Raw genomic sequence first — 19,759 nt, 5'->3', positions numbered from 1 at the left:
GAAGATTAGCATCTCCAAAACGAAAGTAATGTCAGTGGGAGAGAGATATAAACGGACTGAGTGTCAAATAGGAGGAACAAAGTTAGAACAAGTGGACGGTTTCAAGTACTTAGGATGCATATTCTCACAGGATGGCAACATAGTGATAGAACTGGAAGCGAGGTGTAGCAAGGCTAATGCAGTGAGCACTCAGCTACGATCTACTCTCTTCTGAAAGAAGGAAGTCAGTACCAAGACTAAGTTATCCGTGCACCGTTCGATCTTTCGACCAACTTTGTTGTATGGGAGCGAAAGCTGGGTGGATCCAGGTTACCTTGTCAATAAGGTTGAGGTTACGGATATGAAAGTAGCTAGGATGATTGCAGGTACTAGTAGATGGGAACAATGGCAGGAAGAAGAACTGGGAATGAACTCTATAGATGTAGCAGTCATGGCGAACAGCCTTAGATGGTGGGGTCATGTTACACGCATGGGAGAAGCAAGGTTACCCAAAAGACTCATGGGGTCAGCAGTAGAGGGTAGGAGGAGTCGGGGTAGACCAAGGAGTAGGTACCTGGATTCGGTTAAGAATGATTTTGAAGTAATAGGCTTAACATCAGAAGAGGCACCAATGTTAGCACTGAATAGGGGATCATGGAGGAATTTTATAAGGGGGACTATGCTCCAGACTGAACGCTGAAAGGCATAATCGATCTTAAATGATGATGATGATGATGATTTTACTGTGAAATCTTCTTTGTTGTCAAATTCGATGATTCTAGGGCAACGGGAAATATCCTATAGGTTTTGATGAGTGAATTTGCGAATATCAAAATCTGTGACATAAATAGTCATATCCTTTTACTGGATTGTCTTGGAATCTTTAAATGTAAGATACCGTCAAGAGGCCATAGTCCTTAGTATGTGACTCAAATTTCATCTTGGTACGTATACCCGTTCCTGAGAACAGGTGACAGAAGGTGTGTAAACAGTCGGGAAGATACACGAACGGACAACAAAGTTATCTGATAAGGGTTCCATTTTTACAGAAAAATTGAGCCCTTAAACGGTACGAAACCCTAAAAACAAAACAAAATTAGGAGACCAAAAACGGTGATCAAAGAAATATATCATCACCGACATCTTCTTCATTTTCCAGAGTTAGGCCTGTTCCCTCGTCATTCCTATTTTAGAGAAGATTGGAAGGTTTTAAAAAAACACCTGCTACAGAAGAATGCTGGAGATTATATCGGTGAATAAGTTGAGTTGTGAAAAGTAATTGAATATAATTGCAGAGAAAAAAAATATTATCCTTTTACTTTGCTTCTCTACAGCATAATATTCAGATCCCCTTGGAAATGGCCTGATGTAAAGGCCAAAACTAATCGTGAACTTAATAAAGTTCTTATTAGCGACCGGAGGGGCTTTTCATTAATTCATCAAAAAAACTTATGGTACAACATGAATACAAGAAGGGATCGGTTGGTGGCACATCTTGGGGCATCACGGAATCGACAGTACAGTAACAAAGTTGAAATGAATGTAGGATGCAGTAGAGATAGAGAGATGAACAGGCTTGCATAGGACAGACTAGCATAAAACGAGCTTCTTGTCCAGGCCTTGAAAGCGCAAGGGATGTCGACCGACCGCCATCTTATCCCTTGCCTTATAGTGTCACATGGATGTGGAATGGAGGGGCAAGTGGCTGTTTCGTCGACTTTTCAGTCCGTGGAGCCGTCCCATCTCATTCAAGCAGCTCCACAATTGGAATAATTTCTTCCACCACTGAAAAATCCTTGGCAGTATGAGGAACGGAACCCTAGTCCTCGGTGTGGCACCCATCTACGCCTTCTATTCAGCAACGAAGGCGGACATAGAGAAGCGTAGAGAGCTGTATCAAACGAGTCTTCAGTCTGGAGACCACAACTGCATCCCCCTCAGTAGCCGAGTTCGATAACGCAGGATTGTGCCGTGCGAGATGGACTCGGGGGTAAGCAGGTTCGGATTCTGATGGTACGTGAACTTTCCAACTTTTCACTGGTAGTATTTGGCCGGCAAGGGGATGAGTGGTGGTTGCGTAAAGTCTTCGTGCCAATGTTGTTGATCAAATTCCAGACTTCTCCGTGGTGTCTCATGTGAGATTGTTAACTGTGACCTGTCCTTTACGCGAGGACGATAATCTCGGCGATACTGTTAGAGAGGAACCAGCTATATGCTAGCACTGGGTTTCACCGTCTCACTTCTTACAACACAAACACAACTCTCATGTACACTCCACAAATATACTTACGATCCGACTGTCACATATACGCTAGGAAAGAGGCGGGGGAAAAGCACCCTTTCCACAAGGCAGCGGAACCCATCCAATGGAATATCTCGGCCAACAATTCCATTTGACATTTACATTTATAAGTACATTTTTATCACAACGACTTACTGCATGGCTTTTAGTGGTCATCGATCTGATAATCGTTCCGTATTGTCTTTATGTCTATATAAATTTATTACCCCCCCCCCCCATGAACCATGGACCTTGCCGTTGGTGGGGAGGCTTGCGTGCCTCAGCGATACAGATAGCCGTACCGTAGGTGCAACCACAACGGAGGGGTATCTGTTGAGAGGCCAGACAAACGTGTGGTTCCTGAAGAGGGGCAGCAGCCTTTTCAGTAGTTGCAAGGGCAACAGTCTGGATGATTGACTTATCTGGCCTTGTAACAATAACCAAAACGGCCTTGCTGTGCTGGTACTGCGAACGGCTGAAAGCAAGGGGAAACTACAGCCGTAATTTTTCCCGAGGGCATGCAGCTTTACTGTATGATTACATGATGATGGCGCCCTCTTGGGTAAAATATTCCGGAGGTAAAATAGTCCCCCATTCGGATCTCCGGGCGGGGACTACTCAAGAGGATGTCGTTATCAGGAGAAAGAAAACTGGCGTTCTACGGATCGGAGCGTGGAATGTCAGATCCCTTAATCGGGCAGGTAGGTTAGAAAATTTAAAAAGGGAAATGGATAGGTTGAAGTTAGATATAGTGGGAATTAGTGAAGTTCGTTGGCAGGAGGAACAAGACTTCTGGTCAGGTGACTACAGGGTTATAAACACAAAATCAAATAGGGGTAATGCAGGAGTAGGTTTAATAATGAATAGGAAAATAGGAATGCGGGTAAGCTACTACAAACAGCATAGTGAACGCATTATTGTGGCCAAGATAGATACGAAGCCCACACCTATTACAGTAGTACAAGTTTATATGCCAACTAGCTCTGCAGATGACGAAGAAATTGAAGAAATGTATGATGAAATAAAAGAAATTATTCAGATTGTGAAGGGAGACGAAAATTTAATAGTCATGGGTGACTGGAATTCGAGTGTAGGAAAAGGGAGAGAAGGAAACATAGTAGGTGAATATGGATTGGGGGACAGAAATGAAAGAGGAAGCCGCCTGGTAGAATTTTGCACAGAGCACAACATAATCATAACTAACACTTGGTTTAAGAATCATGAAAGAAGATTGTATACATGGAAGAACCCTGGAGATACTAAAAGGTATCAGATAGATTATATAATGGTAAGACAGAGATTTAGGAACCAGGTTTTAAATTGTAAGACATTTCCAGGGGCAGATGTGGACTCTGACCACAATCTATTGGTTATGACCTGTAGATTAAAACTGAAGAAACTGCAAAAAGGTGGGAATTTAAGGAGATGGGACCTGGATAAACTAAAAGAACCAGAGGTTGTACAGAGATTCAGGGAGAGCATAAGGGAGCAATTGACAGGAATGGGGGAAATAAATACAGTAGAAGAAGAATGGGTAGCTTTGAGGGATGAAGTAGTGAAGGCAGCAGAGGATCAAGTAGGTAAAAAGACGAGGGCTAGTAGAAATCCTTGGGTAACAGAAGAAATATTGAATTTAATTGATGAAAGGAGAAAATATAAAAATGCAGTAAGTGAAACAGGCAAAAAGGAATACAAACGTCTCAAAAATGAGATCGACAGAAAGTGCAAAATGGCTAAGCAGGGATGGCTAGAGGACAAATGTAAGGATGTAGAGGCCTATCTCACTAGTGGTAAGATAGATACTGCCTACAGGAAAATTAAAGAGACCTTTGGAGACAAGATAACGACTTGTATGAATATCAAGAGTTCAGATGGAAACCCAGTTCTAAGCAAAGAATGGAAAGCAGAAAGGTGGAAGGAGTATATAGAGGGTCTATACAAGGGCAATGTACTTGAGGACAATATTATGGAAATGGAAGAGGATGTAGATGAAGATGAAATGGGAGATATGATACTGCGTGAAGAGTTTGACAGAGCACTGAAAGACCTGAGTCGAAACAAGGCCCCCGGAGTAGACAATATGCCATTGGAACTACTGACGGCCGTGGGAGAGCCAGTCCTGACAAAACTCTACCATCTGGTGAGCAAGATGTATGAAACAGGCGAAATACCCTCAGACTTCAAGAAGAATATAATAATTCCAATCCCAAAGAAAGCAGGTGTTGACAGATGTGAAAATTACCGAACTATCAGCTTAATAAGTCACAGCTGCAAAATACTAACACGAATTCTTTACAGACGAATGGAAAAACTAGTAGAAGCCAACCTCGGGGAAGATCAGTTTGGATTCCGTAGAAACACTGGAACACGTGAAGCAATACTGACCTTACGACTTATCTTAGAAGAAAGATTAAGGAAAGGCAAACCTACATTTCTAGCATTTGTAGACTTAGAGAAAGCTTTTGACAATGTTGACTGGAATACTCTCTTTCAAATTCTAAAGGTGGCAGGGGTAAAATACAGGGAGCGAAAGGCTATTTACAATTTATACAGAAACCAGATGGCAGTTATAAGGGTCGAGGGACATGAAAGGGAAGCAGTGGTTGGGAAGGGAGTAAGACAGGGTTGTAGCCTCTCCCCGATGTTGTTCAATGTGTATATTGAGCAAGCAGTAAAGGAAACAAAAGAAAAATTTGGAGTAGGTATTAAAATTCATGGAGAAGAAATAAAAACTTTGAGGTTCGCCGATGACATTGTAATTCTGTCAGAGACAGCAAAGGACTTGGAAGAGCAGTTGAATGGAATGGACAGTGTCTTGAAAGGAGGATATAAGATGAACATCAACAAAAGCAAAACAAGGATAATGGAATGTAGTCTATTTAAGTCGGGTGATGCTGAGGGAATTAGATTAGGAAATGAGGCACTTAAAGTAGTAAAGGAGTTTTGCTATTTGGGGAGCAAAATAACTGATGATGGTCGAAGTAGAGAGGATATAAAATGTAGGCTGGCAATGGCAAGGAAAGCGTTTCTGAAGAAGAGAAATTTGTTAACATCCAGTATTGATTTAAGTGTCAGGAAGTCATTTCTGAAAGTATTTGTATGGAGTGTAGCCATGTATGGAAGTGAAACATGGACGATAAATAGTTTGGACAAGAAGAGAATAGAAGCTTTCGAAATGTGGTGCTACAGAAGAATGCTGAAGATTAGATGGGTAGATCACATAACTAATGAGGAAGTATTGAATAGGATTGGGGAGAAGAGAAGTTTGTGGCACAACTTGACCAGAAGAAGGGATCGGTTGGTGGGACATGTTCTGAGGCATCAAGGGATCACCAATTTAGTATTGGAGGGCAGCGTGGAGGGTAAAAATCGTAGAGGGAGGCCAAGAGATGAATACACTAAGCAGATTCAGAAGGATGTAGGTTGCAGTAGGTACTGGGAGATGAAAAAGCTTGCACAGGATAGAGTAGCATGGAGAGCTGCATCAAACCAGTCTCAGGACTGAAGACCACAACAACAACAAATTTATTACATCGTTTGTAGGTTCAATTCTCTTCTAATACCTTCATTTTTTTATTTCATATAATTTTCGACATCATTGACAACTCCTAGCTATCTAATGAATCGGTGTATTTTGTGGCTTTCGTCACGCATCGCCGATGTTAAGGAAATATTTTTATTTTGAGGTATTCATAAATATAAGTTATATTATTTTTACAGTGAAAATGTAATGTTTTATTTAAATTACATAAATTATAGAAATGTTAACGGAATTTAGCCATTAATATAAATAGTTAGTAGCTTTCTGTGTAATTGCGTTCTACTTGTTCATGAAGTTTTCTTTATTTTTTCTAGAACTATAATTTTTATTTTGGGTATTTATCATTTAATATGTGATGAAGAGTTTTTATCGAGTGCAAACTTTTTAATTTAAATGACTCCTTTTATTGTTATTGTTTTAATGTTTATTCTTTCAATACGTTTATTAATTTTTAGTCCAAATTTGATTACAATTTTACTAGTCGCTTACAGGTAGCCTCATGGATACGATGCAATTATCGACAAAGTCATCGACTTCACTCTTGTGATGGGCCGCTTATATCGTTACCTTAATCGGAGATCACATGGCGTAGGCACGTAAGAAGATTGGTTGGTTGGTTTGCGGGAGGGGACCAAATAACGTGGTCATCGGTCCTCCGAGAAGGCAATCACTGTCCGGACAAGAGGATTTCTTAAGTGTTAATAGAAACTGATATACAGGGTGAAGAAAAAATGCCGCATTTTGTGGTCGGCACGCGATTCCTCATCCAGATTAAAGACAAAAGTTTATCTAATAAAATCAGATCGGATGCGTTTCGAAAACACATCTATGAAAGCTGGCAACACTGTCACATGTTGCAACGTATAGAAATGTAGAGAGGAACGTGTATCAGTTCGCACTACTATACCAGTTGTCGTAGCAGACTGCTGGTAATTCAAACCCACATTCACCCCGGAGCTATGGTTAGAATACTCATCAGGTTCATCTTTTAATTTTTACACGTCCGTTTCCTAGTTATCGTTGTTTATAAGCAAGACATCATTTTGTCACTTGACAATAGTCTACCACATGAGTGGGATCCATTAAACTGCATGCGTATGTCTACTAACCACGTAGTGCACAACTATTAGTTTATGTAGGACGGCTTCCCGATGGAGAACACAAACGATGCACCAGATAACCAAGCTGCTGCTGCTGCTCGTGGGTATGCTGCGTGGTACCCTCAAAGGCGCCACCCTGATCGGAATGTTTTTCGTCGCCTGGAACAACGTCTTTGGGAATCCAGTTATTTTCATCCACAAGTAATGGACAGAGGTCGTTCAAGGACTAAACCTACTCTACAAAAAGAGAACGCGATTCTTGAAACCGTTTACCAATCACCTGGTCATAACGGGAGTGCGACCGATGTAATGAAGACTGAAGATCATGAGAAAAAGATCCGAGACCTATTAGGTCCGACGACGTACCCAAAACTAAGCGCAGATCCGACGCAGCGTATCACACGGAATACGAATCGGTTAATCAAGGCGTCTTCTCTGCCGGCGGACGTACAGAGAAACCTGCGCAACACAGAAGCCCTCCCACCTCGGCTATGATTACCTCAGATCCATAAGAACAACGTTCCACTAAGACCGATTGTTAGCTCTCCTGGCTCACCGACGTATAAACTGGCAAAATACTTGGCCTCTCTGCTTCAGCCGCACGTGGGGGAGCCCGACACATACATAAAGCACTCAGGACATTTGATTGAGAAGCTGAAGAAACTAAAACTTGCACCAAACGACATCCTGGTCACCTTTGATATTGTTTCTTTGTTTACGAAAGTGTCACTCAATGACGTTCTGGAGCACATCGATTCCATTTTCCCTCAAGACATCACAAAGTTCTTCCACACATGTCTCACCACGAGCTATTTCACGTGGAATGGCAATTTATAGGAAGAGCTGGAAGGCGTCGCCATGGGTAGTCCTCTTAGTGGCCAACTTCTTCATGGAAAATTTCGAAGCACAGGCACTGGACTCGGCGACTTATAAACCTGAAGTATGGTACAGATACGTCGATGACACTTTCGTTGTGTGGAGCCATGGTGAAGAACAGCTCGGTGACTTCCTAAGACACCTGAAAAGCCTCCACGCCAACATAAAATTTACCATGGAAGAAAAAAAAGGACAAAAAACTACCATTTCTAGATGTGCTGGTCACAAGGGATGGCGAAAACCTGGGACATAACGTGTATCGAAAACCGACACACATGGACCGATACCTGCTCAAACTATCATACCAAAACCCGAGCCAGAAAAGCAGGATGATTCATACACTCGTAACGCGCGCAGGACGAGTATGTGAGCCGCAGCACCTCAGACGCGAAATGCAACACCTGAAAGTGTTCTGAGGAGCAATGGGTACTCCACAAATTATATTAGAAGTGTAAGAGAGCCAAACACATGGCGAAGTCAGAAATCAGAAAAAGAAATGTCGGGTATGGCCTTTCTGCCATACATTCCCAGAGTGACGGACAGAATCGGCCGTATATTGCGCAAAAACGGCGTAAAGACGATTTTCAAACCGACAAGGAAGATCAAAGCGTGTCTTAGATCGGCAAAGGTGAAAAGGGACCCACTTCCAATGTCGGGAATATACCACATACCATGCACATGCGGAAAAGTTTACGTCAGAATAACTGGACGATCAATCAACACCAGGATCAAAGAACATAAACGACATTGCAGGTTGGGACAGGTGGTAAAATGGGCCTTGGCAGAGCACACACTGTGTGAAACTGACCACGTAATAAAATTCACCGACACGGAAGTTCTGGCTGTAGAGAAGCAGTATCACACCCGCTTGTTCAGAGAAGCTGTAGAAATACAAAAACACGGGAATAGCTTCAACAAGAAAGAAGAAAGCCTTAAGGTAAACGGATCCAGGCTTCCCGTGCTGCAGCGAACGACCGTCGCAGGTAGCAAGAGGAGAACCGCACCGGAAATGACCGCGGAGAAGCCTTCATACATTGGCGCGGCAGGTACATATAGTCTGCGGCCGCGAGCTCAGCTCCAGTTCACCACCGGCAATAGAGGGTGAAGCTTTGACAATGCCAGCCACTCGTGCTGGTGAAACGTCAGTAAAATCATCAAACGAACGTCGGCCGAAGAACCCAACACAGTAGCCAGTAGGCAGTTTGTCAACATTTGCACTGTTGAGATGGCCTGTACAGGCCTGCTGTAGTGATGTCCAACGACTTCATCTACATTTATACTTCGCAAGCCACCCAACGGTGTGAGGCGGAGGGCACTTTACGTGCCACTGTCATTACCTCCCTTTCCTGTTCCAGTGGCGTATGGCGGAAAGAACGGCTGCCGGAAAGCCTCCTTGAGCGCTCGAATCTCTCTAATTTTACATTCGTGATCTCCTCGGGAGGTATAAGTAGGGGGAAGCAATATATTCGATACCTCATCCAGAAACGCACCCTCTCGAAACCTGGACAGCAGGCTACACCGCGATGCAGAGCGCCTCTCATGCAGAGTCTGTCACTTGAGTTTGCTAAACATCTCCGTAACGCTATCACGCTTACCAAATAACCCTGTGACGAAACGCGTCGCTCTTCTTTGGATATTCTCTGTCTCCTCTGTCAACCCGACCTGGCACGGATCCCACACTGATGAGCAATACTCAAGTATAGGTCGAACGAGTGTTTTGTAAGCCACCTCCTTTGTTGATGGACTACATTTTCTAAGGACTCTCCCAATGAATCTCAACCTGGCACCCGCCTTACCAACAATTTATTTTTATGATCATTCCACTTCAAATCGTTCCGTACTCACACTCCCAGATATTTGACAGAAGTAACTGCTACCAGTGTTTGTTCCGTTATCATATAATCATACAATAAAGGATCCTTCTTTCTATGTACTCGCAATACATTACATTTGTCTATGTTAACGGTCAGTTGCCACTCCCTGCACCAAGTGCCTATCCGCTGCAGATCTTCCTGCATTTCGCTGCAATTTTCTAATGCTGCAACTTCTCTGTATACTACAGCATCATCCGCGAAAAGCCGCATGGAACTTCCGACACTATCTACTAGGTCATTTATATATATTGAGAAAAGCAATGGTCCCATAACACTCGCCAGAGGTTACTTTAACGTCTGCAGACGTCTCTCCGTTGAGAACAACATGCTGTGTTCTGTTTGCTAAAAACTCTTCAATCCAGCCACACAGATGGGCCGATATTCCGTAGGCTTTTACTTTGTTTATCAGGCGACAGTGCGGAACTGTATCGAACGCCATCCGGAAGTCAAGGAAAATGGCATCTACCTGGGAGCCTGTATCTATTATTTTCTGGGTCTTATGAACAAATAAAGCGAGTTGGGTGTCACACGATCGCTGTTTCCGGAATCCATGTTGATTCCTACAGAGTAGATTCTGGGTTTCCAGAAATGACATGATACGCGAGCAAAAAACATGTTCTAAAATTCTACAACAGATCGATGTCAGATGTAGGCCTATAGTTTTGCCCATCTGCTCGACGACCCTTATTGAAAACTGGAACTACCTGTGCTCTTTTCCAATCATTTGGAACCTTCAGTTCCTCTAGAGACCTGCGGTACACGGCTGTTAGGAGGGTGGCAAGTTCTTTGGCGTACTCTGTGTAGAATCGAATTGGTATCCCGTCAAGTCCAGAGGACTTTCCTCTGTTGAGTGATTCCAGTTGCTTTTCTATTCCTTGGACACTTATTTCGATGTCAGCCATTTTTTCGCTTGTGCGAGGATTTAGAGAAGGAACTGCAGTGCGGTCTTCCTCTGTGAAACAGCTTTGGAAAAAGGTGTTTAGTATTTCAGCTTTATGCGTGTCATCCTCTGGTTCAATGCCATCATCATCCCAGAGTGTCTGGATATGCTGTTTCGATCTACTTACTGATTTAACGTAAGACCAGAACTCCCTAGGGTTTTCTGTGAAGTCGGTACATAGAATTTTACTTTCGAATTCACTGAACGCTTCACGCATAGCCCTCCTTACGCTAACTTTGACATCGTTTAGTTTCTGTTTGTCTGAAAGGTTTTGGCTGCGTTTAAACTTGCAGTGAAGCCCTCTTTGCTTTCGCAGTAGTTTCCTAACGTTGCTGTTGAACCACGGTGGGTTTTTCCCGTCCCTCGTAGTTTTACTCGGTACGTACTTGTCTAAAACGCATTTTGCGATTGCCTTGAACTTTTTCCATAAACACACAACATTGTCAGTGTCGGAACAGAAATTTTCGTTTTGATCTGTTAGGCAGTCTGAAATCCGCCTCCTATTACTCTTGCTAAACAGATAAACCTTCCTCCCTTTTTTAATAATCCTATTTACTTTCATATTCAGGGATGCTGCAACGGCCTTATGATCACTGATTCCCTGTTCTACGCTTACAGAGACGAAAAGTTCGGGTCTGTTTGTTATCAGTAGGTCCACGATGTTATCTCCACGAGTCGGTTCTCTGTTCAATTGCTCGAGGTAATTTTCGGATAATGCACTCAGTATAATGTCACTCGATGTTCTGTCCCTACCACCCGTTCTAAACATCTGAGTGTCCCAGTCTACATCTGGTAAATTGAAATATCCACCTAAGACTATAACATGCTGAGGAAATTTGTGTGAAATGTATTCCAGATTTTCTCTCAGTTGTTCTGCCCCTAATGCTGCTGAGTCGGAAGGTCGGTAAAAGGAGCCAATTATTAACTTAGCTCGGTTGTTGAGTATAACCGCCGCCCATAATAATTCACAGGAACTATCCACTTCTATTTCACTACAGGATAAACTACTATAACAGCGACAAACACGCCACCACCGGTTGCATGCCATCTATCCTTTCTAAACACCGTCTGTGCCTTTGTAAAAATTTCGGCAGAATTTATCTCTGGCTTCAGCCAGCTTTCCGTACCTACAACGATTTCAGCTTCGGTGCTTTCTATCAGCGCTTGAAGTTCCGGTACTTTACCAACGCAGCTTCGACAGTTTACAATTACAATACCGACTGCTGCTTGGTCCCCGCATGTCCTGACTTTGCCCCGCACCCTTTGAGGCTGTTGCCCTTTCTGTACTTGCCCAAGGCCATCTAACCTAAAAAACCGCCCAGTCCACACCACACAACCCCTGCTACCCGTGTAGCCGCCTGTTGGGTATGGTTGACTCCTGACCTATCCAGCTGAACCCGAAACCCCACCTCTCTATGGCGCAAGTCGAGGAATCTGCAGCCCACTCGGTCGCAGAACCGTCTCAGCCTCTAATTCAGACCCTCCACTCGGCTCTGTACCAAAGGTCCGCAGTCAGTCCTGTCGACGATGCTGCAGATGGTGAGCTCTGCTTTCATCCCACTAGCGAGATTGGCAGTCTTCACCAAATCAGGCAGCCGCCGGAAGCCAGAGAGGATTTCCTCCAATCCATAGCGACACACATCATTGGTGCCGACATTCACTGGAATGTTGGCTTGATTAGAGTCAGTCTGCATAGAGAACTTGAGAGAGGACAAGTTACTCTATCATCTATTTTTCGTGTACAGAAAATTCTGTTACAACCTTATGCACCTTGAGCAATACTCTAGAAAGTTAACGCCAGAGCAGACATTGATGGAGCGTGGTTGGGCGCTAAAGGCATGAGGTATTTTTATGGATCTTAGTTCATAGAAACGACATGTTAAAAGCAATTGGCGGTGAGCCCATCCCTCAGTAAATCTTGCCGAACAGGCCCACAGCCGTACAGGGCAGAGAGAGCAGCCCCTATTTGAGACAGGTCTGCAGTAGGACAATGCCGCTATACCTGCATTGGTGCCAGCCGAAGGCTGGGCTGGGGGCACTGGACTGAAGGGACTTGTCTACACAGTGGAGTCGTAAGCCAGGCATTGTGTGCAGACCAATACATAATAGAAATTCACAAGTTTTCGTGTTCACCGACACTGCATATAGGCCTGTGACTCACTTACATCGGCCGCCTCGGTTGTATAAGAAATTCCAGTGTCTGGGAAATGTTTAGAGATAGAATCTTTATTACACCTCATATTTAGAACTAACATGCTCCAAGGCACAGGCGATTTAGATAAAGATCTTTTAGATTCTATCTGTTTGCTCGTCGCCATGGGAAACGACACGACTTCGGAGAAAAATATCTTCTCCCTCCGTGAAAATTTAAAAAACCCGGAAATTGGCGGTTTCTTTTTTTCCAGAGACGCAGGTTTGTTAACTCTTGGGCTAGTTCGAAATGAGTTTGTGCTGTCGTGTAGGAGGGGAGATTTAGCGCCTCTAAAGCCCTGTGATTGGCTCAAGATGGGGTGAAGGGGGTATCGTTCCTCCATTTTGCGGTAAAACGGAATTTTTTTATCTGGAGCGGTGCAAAGTACTTGTGTTCTGGACTTCGGTCTGGAAGCGTCTTCAAAGCTCTGGCATGTGTGGTTGGTGCTTGGGACCTGTCCTGCGACTGACTTCACTTGCGAGTAGTTTGGACTGGGGAGCCTGTGGAGAAGTTCTTACTGTACCGACAGTGTGACTTCAAATGTCTCGGACTACTCGTTTGCTGAGGGCACACTTATTCGTTTTTGGTTTACCAGTCTTGACTTTCGGTATCCTTGTGCGCTCTGTCGTATAAATGAGCCAAATTGGTCCTTAGTATGAGCAGCAAACGGGTGTGTCACACACTGAAATCTGCCGTAATTTCAGGGCTCTGATAAAGAGTAAATTGCGATGCGTCTGCCTCATCGCTAGACTGTGAGATTTTGCATTTCTTTCATAGCTGCGGTCTATTCGCAGGTGTCGCCTTACACCTCGTCTCTGCCACACACATCTCGCCAGCAGAGGCGAGCAAACAGGGTAACGTATTGCTGCTCTGGCCTTGTCAGGGTGTACAGATCTCAATCACCACTTGCTCTCAGCTGCACATACATAAACTTCTGTAGACTATCAGTCCAAGTCTGCTCAGTGTCAGATCAGTTCCAATTGCGTTCTCCACATCTTTAGGGCAAAAGTATCTGACTCACTTCTGCCACTCAGGATCCTTGCCCATTGTTCTCTTAACCCAACTGTTAGTTGTTCACTGTATTCAATCAATAACTATAATTTATATCTGTTTTTCTTTTAAAAAATAAATGTTGTTAGTAAATTTTACTACATTCTCAATCATTTTATATAGTCAGCACCACGGGTTAACTTTCATTGTGGCGTCCCATACCAGGATAACTTTAAAACTGAAAGCGTTTTCTTCGCAAATTACAGTTCATTTACGCTGTGTAGGCGAGTTATTCTTCAAGAGCCCTGTTTTTTTTTTTTTTCAAGAACTGTAATACGTTTCTGAGGAGAAAGTTATTAATTCAGAGTTTCATTGCTACCATGAATTAGCAAATACTATGGTGATCATTATTGAGGCCACATATTCGTGTGCCCTCTCCCTAAGTCGATGATTTGTGCTTGACAAGCCTAGGTTTCTGTGTGCCAGTTGGCTGACAAATCACATCCTCCAAAGAATAGGAAGTGCCTGAAAGACATAAGAAGTCCGCCACACTCTGTATACACATAGAAAATACTGTTTAACGCGAATTATATTTAGATATTTAGTTCAAAAATAGTTGGCATCCATTGGTTCTGACTAAGGTGTTCGGCAGGTTTCCCTAGCTCACGCTGATCAAACTTGAGAGCCTGTTCGTGGGCTGCAGTTTGTCTACAGGCACAGGTGGGCAGTGGTCGTCAAACAGCTAATTTGACATCGTTTTGCAGCCGGACTATAGCGTATGCGATGGCACTGCACTCTGTAATTTTGCACACGGGCGGTATTTGCAAACACACAAGCACAGAACGGGCCGTATTGCGGGTAGCCTACACTCTCAGCGCCTGCCCGTGAGCGCAGCCGATGGGTCAGCGTTGAAACAGCTTGCCTTAATTGCAAGGCAAATGCCAGAACTGGGCATCCATCCCTACATATTTCAATCGAGATTGCGCTTCTTCCACTACCGACTGCCTGGTTTTTGGCTCAGAAGTCCGATACTCTTATCTTCAACGGAAGACAATGAAAAATGTAAAAGAAATTGCTTCGTGCACGAATGGAGGCAGAGAGCTGACAGCAGAGAGCGGTACTCACTCGGCGCCCCTGGAGCCGGGCAGCGAGCCGCCGGTGCTGTTGCCGGGAGAGCTGCCCCTGGAGGCGGGGCCCTGCCCCTGCCCCTGCCGCCGCGACCCCCTGCTGTCGCCGCCCCCGCCGCCTCCACCGGCCCTCTTGGCGCGGCCGGGGCTAGTGCCGCGTTGACCCTGGCCGGTCATCTCGCCGTCTGCAGCATTCAGCGATCCTGTGGGCACACCGATGGTGTCGTTGCATTCAGGGGGCCTGTATACAGGGTGAAGCAAAATAGCCTAGTAATGGCACAGCACGTAGGGGGTGTCGAGTCGAGCAAATGTTTCCAGATAACTGCAGGTCGGAAATGCAACGGTATGGAGCTACGACCATAAACTTGTACACAACATGTGACGAGTACGTAGTGAGCGAACGTGCTTGGGTGCCCCTATCGGCAGAGCCAAAGTTGAGGCCCATCCGTCCTCCCTAGCCCAGTCACCCGCTTACCCCTGTAAAACTAACATTTGGCAATTTCTTACACAGATCTTTCAAACTATAATTATATAGATAGGGTGAATGAAAATAAGCCCTTATTGAAAAATATTTCTGTCATAACTTGTCACACACAACAGTTTCTCATTGCAGTGTCTGCCGTGTCTGAAGGAATATGCACTGCAGCGACTACAGCTGTTATGAAATACATGTATGCACTGCATTATCATATTTATCCGTTGATGCTGGGCAAGTGACTTTCAAATAAAATGTCTCCCCTGTATGGGAATATATACGAGTGTCACTCCAAAAGAAATGCACACTATTTTTTTTTAAATCCATAATTTATTCTACATGTTTGAAAGTTTTACAGTGTGTATATACATCCTTTAGGAACAATGATTTCATTTCTCCACATAATTTCTATCCCTCTCAACTGCCTTACGCCATCTTGGAACCAACGCCTGCATACCCGCACGGTAAAATTCTGGACCAACCTTTTGGAGTCACTGTTTGGCAGCGTGCACAATGGGGTCATCATCTTCAAACCTTATTCCACGAAGAGAGTCTTTCAGTTTCCCAAAGAGATGATAGTCACATGGAGCCAGGTCAGGACTGTAAGGCGGGTGTTTCAGTGTTGTCCATCCGAGTTTTGTGATCGCTTCCATGGTTTTTTGACTGACATGTGGTCGTGCATTGTCGTGCAACAGCAAAACATCCTGCTTTTGCCGATGTGGTTGAACACGGCTCAGTCGAGCTTGAAGTTCCTTCAGTGTCGTCACATATGCAGCAGAATTTATGGTGGTTCCCCTTGGCATGATGTCCACAAGCAAGAGTCCTTTGGAATCGAAAAACACCATAGCCATAACTTTTCCAGCAGAAGGTGTGGTTTTGAACTTTTTCCTTGGGTGAATGTGCATGATGTCACTCCATGGAGTGCCTCTTCGTCTCTGGTGAAAAATGATGGAGCCATGTTTCATCACCTGTCACAATTCTTCCAAGAAATTCATCTCTAGCATTCTCTTACTGTTCCTAAAGCTCGCTGCATACCGTTTTTCTTGTTTCTTTGTGGGCCACTGTCAACATCCTGGGAACCCACCTGGCACAAACCTTTTTTAACGCCAACACTATCAGTATTCTGCAAACACTTCCTTCCCCTATCCCAACGTTGCCTGACAATTCGTTCACTGTGATGCGTCTGTCAGCTGTCACCAATTCGTTAACTCTCTACACATTGTCTGGAGTGTGTGCAGTACGAGGCCTGCCGCTGCGACGACAATCCTCAATCTTGCCGTGCCCGCTTTCATCACGTAACCTGCTTGCCCACCGACTAACTGTACTGCGGTCGACAGCAGCATCTCCATACACCTTTTTTAACCTCTTTTGAATGTTTCCCACTGTCTCGTTTTCACAGCACAGGAATTCTATGACAGCACGTTGCTTCTGACGAACGTCAAGTGTAGGAGCCACCTTGAAGACATGCTGTGACGGCGCCACTCACGGGAACAGGTTGAACTAAGTTTGAAAACAAGCGGGAAGGATGTATCTACACACTGTAAAACTTTCACACATGCAAATTGAAAACTGTATTTTTACAAAAATAGTGTGCATTTCTTTTGGAGTGACCCTCGTATAATGCGTGTACGAGTACAGGCAGGAACTATGACATATGAAAGCTGGCGTCTGGCCTTGAAACATGCTCGGATAGCCGAAGTAATTAAGGCGAGCGCTCGCCACAAGCGGGAAATCTGAGTTCGAGTCTAGCGCAAATTCTCAACTTCGTCATTACATTATACAGCTGAATGGAGACCATATTTGCAAGTGCGAATACAATTGATGTATCTCTTATTTCCGTTGTGCATTAAAATTGATAGGGTGTTCAACTACTGAAAACTGGCGGTTGTCAAGGAGATTGCGGAGCTACGTTCTTGTAAGTTATTAGAACGCTATGCACGGAAGAAGCTCAAGTTTCAGAGCAAAAATACTGGCTGGTGGAGCGGCTAGTAAACTACAGCATATACGCGCCGCCTTTTCTACTTCGTACCTCCACCGCCGCATCTCGCTTAAGACATCAATCGGCAGGAAACGTAAAAAATCGGCAGCCTTAGAACAAATCGCATACATGCTTCGGCACCTGCACATCGGCCTTAGAAAACCTAAAATACCGTAGCGAAGTAGCAGCAAGAAATGCACTGTCGCACATGAGTGGGCTGTGTAGGTGACAGTCGTATGAATCAAGTGCACTTTTGCCACTTAAAACATGGTGGGCGAAATGACACTGGAGAAATGACAATGTGACCACCGTGTGCGTTTACAGCCACGGGCCCAGGGCAGCAGGCAGGAAAAGCGGAGAGACAGATGAACTAACATTCCTTTCTTGAGCCACCTTTCTATCTTCAATTGTTTTCCGGTCGGTTCCGCACATTTCTTCGCGACGTCCTTGGCGGAGGCCTATCTCGTCATGGCCCTGCCTGTCAGTGCAGTTTTGTCCGCTTAAACTGCTGTTGTGTTAGGCTGTGGCTGTTGTGCTTCGCTGAACAGTTAGAGGCACCAATTTCAGTTACTTGCTGTAAAAACCTAATTCGAGGAATTAAAGTGTTCAAAATTTAATTTCGTTTCGCTTTGTCACCGTTTTCTTAGTTCACTCTTTCTGCTCCGATACTCTTGGTAGAATGAACGTTAATGCGTGATATGTGTGCATTTCCAAAAATTAAAACTGCAACCCATGCATTGAGGTGACAGAAGTCATTGGCTAGCGATATGTACATTTACAAATGGCGGTACTGAAAGTTGGAAGTTAATTTTTTATTTCTTTTTTGAAAATTGGCCAATGATTCTGCTGTGGTATGTATATACAGAGTCTGAGATATTGTTACCACGAGTAATAGCGAGTGAACAGTTGTTGAGAGGAGTCGGAAGTGGGCGGAGGCAGCCTACTGCGGAGAGAAGTTGCGCGGCATGAGAGGTCGCAGCCTGCCGTGATTGTGCTAGTAGCACCGGAGGAGACTTTGGTATTAATTGAGGACTTTTGGTATAATGCCTTCTTGTTGCACGTAGTTGTTGCTTGCTTGCTTGCGCACTCGAGGGATTTTGTCAGATTTGTGTATGTATATATTGAGAGCGATATTCGTATCTTTGTCGTGGCCAGAGACGTGTTTATTGAGTATAGACAGTGGAATAATTGAGGTCAGTGCAAAGCTGGTCATTTTTTAAATAATGTTTTGCGAATGTACTACATTAATATTTATTGGTTTCTTTCATTTTTACACCTTTTAAGACTGGTTGACCAAACCCTTCCTGATTCAATTTCTATGTGAAAGAGTTATATGGCAGTAGCTATTGCAATTATTATGACCGTGCATTGCACTCTGCAAGGTTTGCATTATTACTTTTTGAAATATTTTCATCATGTTGCTGATCACGCAGTTCTAACGGCAAGACGAGGTAAGTTGTCCGTTGCGTGCAGGAGGATTGCAGAACAGTTGTTAGGAGCTAGAGAAGTTTTAAAATTCGCAGTCACATACTTAAGAATTCATTTCTTTATGATTTGTAGCAAGAGTAATTAATTTGCGTTTCCTTTGTTGTCAATCAGAATTTATTATTGTCAGAGATGTAACGTCACATATCTCCGTACGTCTTTCGGCAGAACAAACATGAATTACAAATATACACGATTTTAAAAAATAATATCAGTTTCAGTATTAAAATGTACACAGGGTATAAAAGGGCAGGGCATTGGCGGAGCTGTCATTTCTACTAAGATGATTCACGCGAAATGGTTTCCGAAGTGGTTATGGCCGCACGACGGGCTTTAACAGGTTTTGAATGTGGAATGGTAGTTGGAGCTAGACGCATGGGACATTCCATTTCGAAAATCGTTAGGGGACTCAATATTCAGAGATCCACAGTGACAAGAGAGTGTCGAGAATACCAAATTTTAGGCATTACCTCTCACCGCGTACAACGCAGGGGCCGATAGTCTTCACTTAATGACCGAGGACAGCGGCGTTTGCGTAGAGTTTTCAGTGTTAAAAGACAAGCAACACTGCGTGAAATAACCGCAGAAATCAACGTGGAGCGCATGGCGGACATATCCGTTTGGACAGTGCGGGAACGTTTGGTGCTAATGGGCTATAGCAGCAGACGACATTGCCTGCAGCGCTTCTCCTGGGCTCGTAGTCACATCGGTTGGGTCCTAGACGACTGGAAAACGTGGCCTGGTCAGATGAGCCACTACTTCAGTTGGTAAGAGCTGATTGACGGTTGGTTCGAGTGGAGCGCAGGCTCCACGAAGCCATTGGCCCAAGTTGTCGACAAGACACTTTGCAAGCTGGTGGTGGCTCCATAGCGGTGTGAGCTGTGTTTACGTGGACTGGTCTGGGTCCTCTGATCCAAATGAA

The 19,759-nt window shown here is 44.2% G+C and overlaps 1 protein-coding gene across 1 annotated transcript in view; it reads right to left on the bottom strand.

Moving 5' to 3' along the window:
* The window catches only part of LOC126457630 (kinesin-like protein KIF12), a gene marked incomplete at its 5' end in the record, with an annotated part of 606,856 nt that extends 591,861 nt beyond the window's left edge, over positions 1-14,995 (bottom strand). Inside the window, one exon of the mRNA XM_050094104.1 lies at positions 14,898-14,995. Within this exon, the coding sequence (XP_049950061.1) occupies positions 14,898-14,995 (98 nt within the window). The remainder of the gene's footprint in view (positions 1-14,897) is intronic.
* Between the last annotated feature and the right edge of the window lie 4,764 nt (positions 14,996-19,759).

This window comes from Schistocerca serialis, chromosome 1 (assembly GCF_023864345.2).
Source record: "Schistocerca serialis cubense isolate TAMUIC-IGC-003099 chromosome 1, iqSchSeri2.2, whole genome shotgun sequence".
Classification (NCBI taxonomy): domain Eukaryota; kingdom Metazoa; phylum Arthropoda; class Insecta; order Orthoptera; family Acrididae; genus Schistocerca; species Schistocerca serialis.
The sequence above is the reverse complement of the archived record's forward strand: the minus strand, read 5'-3'. Positions and strand labels throughout refer to the sequence as shown.